This window comes from Asterias amurensis, chromosome 4 (assembly GCF_032118995.1).
Source record: "Asterias amurensis chromosome 4, ASM3211899v1".
NCBI lineage: Eukaryota > Metazoa > Echinodermata > Asteroidea > Forcipulatida > Asteriidae > Asterias > Asterias amurensis.
Genome location: NC_092651.1, coordinates 20,894,357 through 20,906,264, shown reverse-complemented (window position 1 = coordinate 20,906,264; position 11,908 = coordinate 20,894,357). Strand labels below are relative to the sequence as shown.

The following is an 11,908-nucleotide window of genomic DNA, read 5'->3' as shown; positions in this document are numbered from 1 at the left end:
ATTTTGACATAATCGGTCATCGAGATGACCAATAATGTCAAAAAATAATGTCAAAATTTCGAAAAAAAGGAATGACTGATAATGTCAATCGAAAAAAGGAATCTAGCGCCCCAGTCACTGGGTCTAATCGTAATTATGCCATGTTTTGTAATTGTACTATGTCTGTCTTATCAATTTATCATTCATGCTTATCTGCAATGCAGTCAGTGAATGATCTGACATTTTAAAAGCGGAGCCATAGTTGCGATAACGTAACCCTCCTCCCTCCGGCCTGCCTGGTCGGGGGGAGGGTTACGTTATCGCAACTAAGACATTAACAGTTCAACAAGGTGGGCTAGTCTACCTCCATCCATGATGGTGTCACTGACTGAAGTGTTACTCTGCTCATGGAGGTAGATGCTCGATACTGCACTTTCACGTCTACTCCTAGAACTATTTTGGTTTCGTCCGGCTATCGTCTCGGGAGACGATAGCCGAACAAAACCGAAATATTTCTAGGAGTATTTCATGATGACCACACAACACGAGCAACCCAATACCACACCTTGGACAAGCAGTTAGCTTTCTAGTGAATCTAGGTGGTTATTCATCAAGCATCAAGCTGCTCTGTGTTGAGCTGAGTGATAAATTGTTGTCATTTTTATATTTTTCTTTAAGGACAGTTCAATTGGTTTAAAAGTGTTGGAATTAAAACAAAGAATAACAAATGAATTTATTTCAGATCCAGTCATTTGGATCCTGGACTGTAGCCACTGTTTTGAAGCCTAGCTAGAGATTTGTACAATAGTAATTTTTTCCTTTTATTACATTTGCATTAAATTATTAGGCCTAGTACGCTTTTGCTCATATTGAGTCTGCACTGACACGAAAGAAGAAGAAAATGCAAATGTCAGCAAAAAAAAAGTGCCAATACACTACTCCCCAGTATACATGGTGTAGTTGTTAAGTTGCAGATTTTAGTAGCAATGAAAGTTTTAAAGACACTGAACACTGTTTATAATAGTCAAAGACTAGTCTTCTCACTTGGTGTATCTCAACATGCATAAAATACTAAACCGGTGAAAATTTGAGCTTGAATGGTCGGCAGGGTTGCGAGAAAATAATGAAAGAAAATAAACACCCTTGCCACACGGAAGTTGTGTGCTTTCAGATGCTTGATTTCGAGACCTCAAATTTTAAATCTGAGGCAGTGAGGTCTCAAAATCAAATTCGTGGAAAATTACTTCTTTCTTGAAAACTACGTCACTTCATAAGGAGCCGTTTCTCACAATGTTTTATACTATCAATCTCTCCCCAGTACTCTTACCAAGTGAGGTTTTATGCTGATAATTATTTTGAGTAATTACCAATAGTGTCCACAGCATTTAAGCTCACTTCGTCAATCATTGGAGAAATTAAAGAAAACATTGAGAAACCCCTGTTTCACTGTTTTCAAAACTTTTCATATGCTGTGGGTAGTGTAGGTTATTTCGGGGCCTGAACAGTGAACACTGATTTTAAAAAAGAGCCATAACACCTCAACAAGGTGGGCTAACTGGCCCAATCCTTCCCTTACTTTGCATTAAAGAAAGATTTGGGACTGTAAGAACTAATACAATATTTGTTCTCATTTTACTCCAGGAGTCACCAAGACGCAAACCAGTGGAAGATTACATTGTAAATGACGCTGGACTGAAGAAGGAAGTTTTGACTTCCCGATTAAGCTCGGTGTCGCATCATGCAGAGTTTTAATTCTCAACTAATTAACAATAATTTGTATTGGAGGATTTTCACAACATCAGTGTAAGGAACGTCAGATAATTTAAGTTTGTGGTTGACCCTGCAACCACGCCTGTTGGAGGAAATGCTTCACTTGTCCGGAAAGCTATTATCAAAGGGTCCAGTGGGCCTTGGGTGTAAATTTGGATCTCTTCAGAGATCTTTTCCGCTACCGAGATGTAGAACTTTCCTTCCAACATGTCCTAGACCGTCACAGGCCCGGGCAGTCTTTAGCATTACTGCGTCATTATGTGTAAGTACCCTAGCATATCGAGGACTTTTAGTCAGGGCCCATTGCCAACAAACCATTATAGAACCCAGACTTGGAAGTCCACCCCCATCACCAAAGAGAACGAAGAAGACAAAACGGCACAGAAATGTCATCGTACGTAGTTTCTTCTACATTTATAAGTGTCTGAGCTTATGTGGAAGGCTGCTGTGGATCTCGGTGATATTCGGACCGATTATTTCGCTGTATCCCATAACAATATTGTCGGATTCCTTTCGTCTAAGATGGCACCGGATGCTCTTATGGGCCGTTGAGATCTCCGGACCGACATTCATCAAACTTGGTCAGTGGGCGAGCACCAGACGGGACGTCTTCTCGCCAGAGTTCTGCAACGTGTTCTCCAAACTGCATCTGGACGCGCCCAAGCACTACTGGTACCAAACCCAGAAGAAGCTTCAGCGCTCCTTTGGGAAGGGCTGGCGGGAAATCTTCGTTAAGATCGAGCAGTGTGTTCACTCTGGGTGCGTTGGGCAGGTGTACAAGGCGTACATGAGACCAGAGGCTCTGTCGGAAGAGTGTCTCCAAGCATTGGTGGATGATGACGATGAGCCTTCGGAGTTTGACGATGGTGAGAAAACAACTTTTCAGCTGTTTTGTTTCAGATTTATTTCGCTTCAGACTCATTTTTCTCTTTACCTCATTTACTCCCAGTGAAAACTTCCAGTGAGTTGACCAACTATTCAAAAACCATTCAACTGCATTGATCGTGTACCAAGGGCCCAATTTCATAGAGCTGCTAAGTACACAAATTTGCTTAGCATGAAATTTCAATGACCAAGAGCATCAGTGGCATAATTGGAATCTTTCATTCGTGGGGCAGGGTGGGACAGTAGTGTTCTAACAATTGATCTTTTGCTAGTATAAAATGCTATTAGCACCATTCTGATTTTCAGTATAGTGTTTAGATTTAACGATGAGGAAGTCAAAAAAGCTTTGCCCAATTTCAAGTCACTGCTTGAACTATTCTGTATGTAATATGGTGAACACTACACAGAGTGGGCTGTTTGATTTTGGTGTATACAAACATTCATTCATTCAGTCGATGCAGAGCATCGAATGATGGCCCTTCAAACACGTTGGTCCTCCATTGCTGTACGCAGCTCTTCCCGACGCAGTCCAGAGTCCCGGCACAAGGTGTCCACATAGGTGGTTTGTGGTCTACCTCGGGAACAGTGACCTTGAGTAGGGGCCCAAAGCACAAGCTTGCTCATTGCTAGCTCAGCATGTCTAAGACAGTGACCTGCTAGTCTCAACCTTCTTGCCCTAATCTTGGTGCTAACTCTCGGTAGCCCACCTTAGAGCTCCTGGTTTGTGACATGCCTCTCCCAATGAATCTGTTTAACACAGCGAAGCATTCTTGTATAGCAGCCATCCAGTCTCTTCTCTAGACGACTGGCTATTGTCCAGGACTCGCATCCATAAAGCAGTACTGATTCCACAGTGGCAGTAAAGAACTTCACCTTCAGATTGGCCGAAACATACTAATGCTATAGTGTGTCCACCATAACTCAAAACGTCTTATGGATTTTTGCACTAAGACCCCTTACAAGTCATACGTACATGTAGGATCATGCGCTTCTTACAGTCGCTTTGGAATTTTACCCTGTGTAAGTTTGATCCACATGTACGTCTTCATTCATAAATGTTCTTTTATTTTGTATCTTCTTGCTGTTCTCTTTTATAGGTCGTGAAATCATCAAACTGGACTGGTTTTTCCGAAAAAGAACAAAGGATCCGTACCTGGATGATGAGGAAAACGACTCAAGTACGTGTGTTTTTAATGTTTCGTAGTGGCAGTACAAAATGTAGTTTTCTCCAAAAACAACATCAATGCATTTGAAGCAGCACTTTTATATCTTACAAAAGAATTTTGCTATTATTATCAGGACATTTTTGGGACTAATATTATGAAAACGAGGGATCCCCAAAAGTGACTTACTAGCACAGTAACCCGTGTTGCCTCCGTGAAGTGTCAGGCCTGTCATGTAATCGTATAAAATGTGCACAACACTATAACACGTACGGGCATTGACTCCCAAAATGGCACAACCAAAATGATTGTGATGATAACGTCGGGTGAATTGGGTCAATCGAGAGAAATGATAAAAAGATAAGTAAGTTTTTGATATAGGAGGAAAACCCACACAATAACATGTAGGTAGGAGCTGAGAACCAACTCCACATGCAAGGCTTGGGTCCGTGATTTGAACCGGCATTCACAGAGGTAAAAGGCAAGGCAGAAACCACAGCGCAAAACCTAAATGTGAACAGTGATTGGTATAAACATGTTTGATAATTTGTTTGTGTTTTGTTTTTTTAATTGTAAATTATTTCAGATGGTGAAACTGATGAGGAAAATGCAAATGAAATATCCCTTGTCCACATCGCAAAATCACTTAAGGAAAGTGATGATGTCATCCCAGTTGCTATAAAGGTTAGTAAGAAATGTCCGTCACCGAACATTAAGCTGTCAGTTGAATTTTAGGTTTAGCAGATCAGCTGGGTTCCAATTTCAGAGAGTTGCTTAAGCACATAAAGTAGCTAAGCACTAAACGATTGTGCTTACCAGAATAACACAACCAGCCATAATGCGGGGTGTCGTGGCCAAGCGGATAAGAGCACTGAATTCAAGCTCTGGTGATTCTGTTCAGCGGAGTGTGGGTTCGAATCCTGGTCGTGACACTTGTGTCCCTGAGCAAGACAATTAAATATAATTGCTTCTCTCTACTGATTTAAGGCCCAGTGACCAGGGGTAATAATGTTGAAGCGCCAGGAGCGTCACTGTGTGACTGACCTGAGCGCTATATAAGAAGCCACTATTATTATGCCGTTTATACATACCACCTGTGACTGGTTTTCTGCTAAGAAGTTGCGTTCAAGCTGAAAAATTTAAGTAACATTTCTCCCCTTAAAGGGTTTTGATACCCTTTGTAGAGCAAGTTTTTGGCAATGACATGAATCCCTACTCACTGTGAATGAAGATGTATTTAATACATGTATATTGCCGCTAGAAGTTTCAGCTTCATTAGTCGTCACGTTTTTGAGAAAAATATCAAAATCACAGAGCAATGTTTTCAGGAGAGTCCCGTTAATACGTTGTACATGCTTAAATATTTTTCATCTCCTAAAATGAAACTTTAAAGGTAGTGGACACTATTGGTAATTACTCAAAATAGGTGTTAGCATAAAAACTTACTCGGTAACAAGCAATGGAGAGCTGTTCAATGGAAACGACTCCCTCTGAAGTAACATAGTTTTCAAGAAAGAAGTAATTTTCCAAGAATTTGATTTTGAGACCTCAGAATTGTATTTTGAGGTCCCGAAATCAAGCATCTGAAAGCACACAACTTTGTGTGACAAGGGTGGTTTTTTTTCCATTATTATCTCGCAACTTCAACGACCAATTGAGTTCAAACTTTCACAGGTTTGTTATTTTATGCATATATTGAGATACACCAACTGAGAAGGCTGGTCTTTGACAATAACCGATAGTGTCCAGTGTCTTTAAAAAGAGTGTATTACCAAATATCGAATCCATACAGTGTTATAAATTTGTTTTTAAGTATTGGGACGACAAAGTGACAAGAGCAGGATTTAAAGGAACACGTTGCCTTGGATCGGTCGAGTTGGTCTTTGAAAAGCGTTGATAACTGTTTGTTGTAAAATGCATATGGATAGAAAGATGTTGTAAAAGTAGAATACAATGATCCACACAAACATGCCTCGAAATTGCACGGTTTTCCCTTTACCTCGTCGACTAACACGGTCGGCCATTTATGGGAGTCAAATTTTTGACTCCCATAAATGGCCGACCGTGTTAGTTTGCACAGTAAAAGGAAAACCACGCAATTTCGAGGCAAATTTGTTTGGATCATTGTATTCTACTTGTTCAACATCTTTCTACCCATATGCGTTTTATAACAAACAGTTATAAACACTTTTCAAAGACCAACTCGACCGATCCAAGGCAACGTGTTCCTTTAAACCTGCTATCTCAAGGTTGACATGCTGGTGCTTCACCAACTGTGCTATCTTTATGTAATGTTCATGCTATTTTTATTTATTTATTTGTTTTCCTTTTCTTTTCTTTTTTTCTGATAGGTGTTACACCCGGGTATCTACAGACGAGTTCAGTGGGATCTTCAACTCCTCCAAATTTTGGCCAAAATTCTCTCCATTGTTCCTGGTCTTCAGTGGCTTAGTCTCCCAGAATGCATGGCAGAGTTTGAGCAACTCATGAAGAAACAGGTACAACACTGTTTGAGTGATTGAGGGTTTTTTGTTGAGTGGTTTACTTCTTCTTATTGTACTCATTTTTAGCAAACCAGGGCTTTGGTTTACAGATCTGTTATAACCAGATATGGGATTCCAACCACAGGACAGTTTGCCATAATTGCATAGCTGCAGCTGTTTGGCCGGTTGTCTTAAGCGCATTTGGCGTTCGTAGCCATACGTGGCGTGTTGGAGAAATAATACATTGTCACTTTGAAAAATTGTAATTGTCTTTAATGTTTCTTTCTCAGATTGATCTAAGAATAGAGGCCAACAATCTAGATCGCTTCGTGGAAAACTTTGCAGACGTGAGTTATATTCGATTCCCAAGGCCACTCCGACCTTTTGTGAGCAGAGATGTCCTTGTTGAGACATACGAGGTATGCTTTGAGTCCTTCAAATTGTAACACTCAAAAATATATTTAAAACTGTCCTTTTCAAAATACGAGTAGTTTAGACCATTAGACTCCTTTTCTTTCTTGCAAAAGTTGCTCTTACAGGATTTGAACCTTCTCTAGCTACCACACATTTTTACTGTATAGCACTTGATGCTTCATTTTTGAATGAGCAAGGGCACCAAGGCGTTTTCCCCTTAGTAAAGGGCACCACTATGAGGACATTTTAAATTTCTTCTGGAACATTCAAGGGGCACCAAAGCAATGACCAGGGGTATAGGGCTTTGTTACCTCTGTGAGGTATTAAGCCTGTTTGTTTATAAAAATACCTCTCAAAGTTTGCCCCATGGGAAACGCTCGTTTTGCGATCAGTCAAGTCATTTTGAATTGAACTCTTTGTTGTCTTTGTCGACGTCTTAACAACTTGCAGGAAGGAGATCCAATCACATCTTACGTTACCAACTCCGATGATGAGGACAGACCAGAGGGTCTTCATGAGCGACTCGCTGCGATGGGGGTAGAGGCCCTCCTTAAGATGGTAAGTGGACTTACTCTGGCGTATCGTGGCCATGTGGTTAAGAGCACCAGTCTCGAGCTCTGGTGTTTCTGAAGTTAGCAGAGTGTGGGTTCGAGTACCAAATCGTGGCGTATCAGTCTTTGAGCATAATTCTTGCTTTGTCCTTCAGATGGGTAAATAAGCCCTAGAACCTGTGTACTAGAATTGGTAGTGCATGTATAAGAACCCAGAACACTTATCGTAGAAGAGTAGGGGTTAACCCTGATGTTTCTGGTTCACATAGCAAGCACCCTTGTTTACAGGTTTTCGTCAGGCTTGAGAGCTATTGACCCCTTGCACGCACGTCACACGCGGCGACTGTGCCACGCTCAACATTTTGGTGGGCAATAGATTTACGTGTATACGCTGATGCGAACTTCACTGAATACCACACAGTGATATTGCCCACCAGTATGGCGCATCTAAGAATATTCTGATGATGACGTCAGGTGAATTGGGTCCATAGTGATTTTACAATAAGCCTGACAAGGGTTGTAATAGTTACAGGGACCATTGGTGAGCGCACTCCAAAATAAAAGCATAGTGTTACTTTTTATTTTATTTAAACTGTTGGCCCTGGACACTATAACCAGGGAGAATAATTGACATCCCTTTTGTTAGTTGGGAATGTGTCTTATTTCCATTCCCTTCAATTCGTAATACACATTTTTGTTTTGTATGATGATGAAACACTGTCACCATACACTGGATTTAGTGTTTATTTTTAAGCCTGGAAAGTTTGTTGACATTTGACAAATACATAGGTACCCTGCATTGAAAATCTTAGGTACCTTCACAGATGTTCCAGAAATGGTTAATAGTTAAAATGGAAGTAACAAGTTAAATTTAAGCATTTAGGAAATTAAAAATTGATTCACAACCCTATACCATTCACATACCTTGTCCCAGCTGAATGGTTTTAACTGGTTGGTCAAGTCACTGGAAAAAAATTGTACCAATAGGTAGGAGGGTTAGGGCAATGTATCATTTACAAAATAATGTCTTGAATCGTTCTTGGACTCTACCCATCAGGTCTTTATTGATAACTTCGTCCACGCCGACCTTCATCCTGGTAATATTCTCGTCCAGGGAGTCGACAGTTTCACCGGAGACACGGACAACATCTTGAAGATGGAGGACATGTGCGACACTGTGGTCATCAGCGTCAAGCCGAGGGAATGCCCTCTCAAGCTGGTCATGCTCGACACGGGCATCGTCGGTCAGCTCAACGAGTTTGATCGCCAGAACTTCAGGGATGTATTCATGAATGTGGTGCTGGGAAAGGTGAATTTTTTTTTAAATAGTGTCGTTCAACTGGGGATTAATAAAAAATAAGTCATACCTTGTCCAAAGTCACAGTTAATTTGTAGTTTATTTTTACCCTTACACTGGTGTGTAATTGTTGGTTATCACAGTTTAAATTGTTTTCAAATATTAAGTTATAAACCACAAGGGAAACTGAATGGGTAAATTTGATTGAATGTTTGGGTGATTGAAGGTTTCAACAAAATGTATGGACTTGGAGATAGTGCTGCACAGTCTAGTTGATAGGGCTGTGGGGTGGATTTCACAAAGAGTTAAGACCAGTCTCTAAATCGGCGTAACTTAGGACTGGCCATACATTTATAATATCTCCTTGGACTAGACTTAACTCTTTGTGAAACGACCAATGGCAAGTTATTTTGGAGGTCTCAGGTTCAAATCCTGTTCTAAGGCAATAATTTCTTTGTTTCAACCCAAAATGTATTTGTAAAATGGAGTTGATGTGAAAATGTAATTGTAAAATGGAGTTGATGTGAAAATGTAACTGTAAAATGTGGTTGATGTGAAATAGAATTATTGAAATTTTACATGGTTGCGGTATAATCTAATAGGGTTTGTGATAATGCCTTGTACATGTACATGAAATCTCTGTTTCGAGTTGTGGTGGCTGTTAACAAGGCAGTCATCATAGCCCTTGCTGCTCATCTTGCAACCCCCCCCCCCCCCCCAGGGAAACTGTCTTGTCATACAACTGTGCTCCATAAATATCAGTTTATAAAAGGTAAAGCCAAAATTGTATTCTCAATGATGCAGTACATAATCTATGGTCACTGAGCACGCTCACTGGTTTAGTGGTGAAGACATTTGCTGTAGCGTGTGAGAGTCATTGGTTTGAATCCCACCTGAGTAGTTAGCCTGGTGGGTTTTTTTTTGCAGCAGGACTATGGGAAAACACTAAATATACAGTGCTGATTGCATAGCTGTGCAAGTGTGAAATTCCAATCATATTATTGTATCCCTGATGCATTTATGACATCAATTTAAAATGCTGATATTTATTGTTAGACCGTGTAACCTTTGTTTACAAAAAGAGTACATTCCAGGGCCTTTCTTACAGGCAAGAAATTACTCTGGTTGTAATTGTTGTGTGTCATAATTTTCACAATAAGTTCAAGAGTTATACAAATAATAGCTGAACTAGATTTCAGATAGGCCTAGTTCATGCAGTTTTATTTCTTCATTATTTTCCCCATCATTTTGTATATTTAATTTATCATACCATGTGCACTTTTTAGTCGTATCTTAATTTATTACTTGTTGATATTGTTTGTAGTTTTAGTGATAATGTTTCAGGCAGGGTGGCAGGAAGATTAATTAAGAAACTGTAACTAATGTAAAGTGAATATAATGGTTTATTGGTTTTGATGGAAAGATGCTGCATTTGGCAAATGTGACGTGACATCCCGCCGTAAATAAGTTTCCTTTCTTTGTTTCAGGGAGAGGTAGTGGCCGATTTGTTTCTCCAACATGCAATCCACAAGTGCCCAAATGAAAGTAAATTTAAGACGGATATGGCGGAGTTAGTAAACTTTGCCCACGCACAAACGGTCAGGCTCGGCTCGGTAAGTGCTCTCCTTTTTTAAAATGGTTTAAAAATAGTCCCATTACTTATCTTACGCATATATTCTTAATTCTACCTAATTTCATTGTTTTGATTTTTATCTTCATAAGCCATTTAAAATAAATGTTAATTGAATTTTTCACCCTTAAGTTTGGCGAGTAATGTGACTGTAAATGGTTAACTGTATTCACATTTTTTTCAAGTCAACTAAAATGAGCCCTTTCCATGAAATATGTCATTTAAATTTACACATTTGCACAGACTCTATTGGGCGGCAAACACCAAAAGTGTGTCTGTGGGTGCATGATGTGCAACTTATTGATTTTTCATTGGAAAGGTTCATTCATCAATACAAAAAATAATTTAATTTATTTGATCAGTTTTGTTCCTTAAACATTTTTAATGTGTTAATATTGTGGAATTTCATGGCAATCTTATTTCGTGTTTTTTTTTCAGATGCAAGTTGGAGTCCTTCTGGAGGACCTTTTCTCTTTACTGATAAAACACAAGGTAAGAGAGCCGGGAAACATGCTTAGATACTGGACAAAAAAAGCAACTTTGTGCAATTACAAAAGGCTAACAAAAGTTTGTTTGTACTAGGGTCTGATGCATTAGAAATTAGTAAAATGAAGGTTTTCTATGTTCAACCCAAAATGATTTTAAAGTTGGATTTTCAAAATTTGTTTCTCGTTTTTTTTTTCTGCTAGGTGAAACTAGAGAGTAATTTTGCCTCCATCATGCTTGCCATCATGGTCCTAGAAGGTCTCGGCCGATCCCTGGACCCCAACTTGGACATCTTAGAAGCTGCAAAGCCAGTTCTTCTCGGTGGTGTCTTTTGATGTTGGTGAAACTCGCTGACGTCTGCACTGTCGGTGTTCCTGTGAGTCACTTTGCGTAAACATAACCTCGCCAATCAGTGTGCTTGTGCAATGGCCTGCTGCTCAGAACAAGTGTTTATGCTATGTTTGTGCAGTACTTTTGAACCGCCATTTGAAGTGAAAACTGAGTATGCTCTGAACCATGGTCTTTGCCAGGATGTGATAAAAGCTTGTCCAAGTTTGCTGAAAATATTAAAGATGGGTGTCTCCTTAGGGTAATAGCTGCTAAGCAAGGAAAATACGCTTAGCAAATTGCTTATTGTTGATGTTGCTAAGTACGTCTTCTTTTTTTCCTTTCTAGTGCAGCCTTCTTAATTGAAGATAGTCGCACTGCCAGACACACCGGGGCAAACTCCTTCTCTTTGCGATATGTGTGTACTGGGGTCTTTTACGTGCGTTGATAGTTGACACAAAATGTTATAAAAATTATAGAAATGTATTCACTGAAGATAAAATTTAGTGTAGGTTTTGCTGGCCCTTTTAGGGGGCAAGGGGCAAATAATTGGCCAGTTCAAATGTTGTGCTATTCTATTTCGTTTGAAATTTAAAGGTTCCCATCGACGATGGTGCCATGAAAAAACTTTGCACGCAGGATTGTAATCAGATGCTTGTACTGTTTTTGTTTTTTAATTGTACATACATGTAAGTCATGTTGCAGCCATCAGCTGGTTTAAAGGCAGTGGACACTATTGGTAATTACTCAAAATAATTATCAGCATAAAACTTCTCTTGGTAAAGAGTAATGGGTAGAGGTTAATAGTATAAAACAATGTTAGAAACAGCTCCCTCCGAGAAAGAGGTAATTTTCCACGAATTTGATTTCGAGACCTCAAGTTTAGAATTTGAGGTCTCGAAATCAAGCATCTAAACGCACAC

General features: G+C 39.7%; 1 protein-coding gene across 1 annotated transcript; it reads left to right on the top strand.

The window, feature by feature from the left end:
• Nucleotides 1-1,111: 1,111 nt before the first annotated feature.
• On the top strand, nucleotides 1,112-11,632 carry LOC139936480 (uncharacterized aarF domain-containing protein kinase 2-like). Its single transcript, XM_071931306.1, has 10 exons — nucleotides 1,112-2,615; nucleotides 3,732-3,812; nucleotides 4,384-4,481; nucleotides 6,149-6,295; nucleotides 6,571-6,699; nucleotides 7,145-7,252; nucleotides 8,303-8,554; nucleotides 10,030-10,155; nucleotides 10,611-10,664; nucleotides 10,862-11,632. The coding sequence occupies exons 1-10, from the start codon at nucleotides 1,844-1,846 to the stop codon at nucleotides 10,991-10,993; spliced, it is 1,899 nt and encodes a 632-aa protein (XP_071787407.1). The 5' UTR covers nucleotides 1,112-1,843; the 3' UTR covers nucleotides 10,994-11,632.
• Nucleotides 11,633-11,908: the final 276 nt, after the last annotated feature.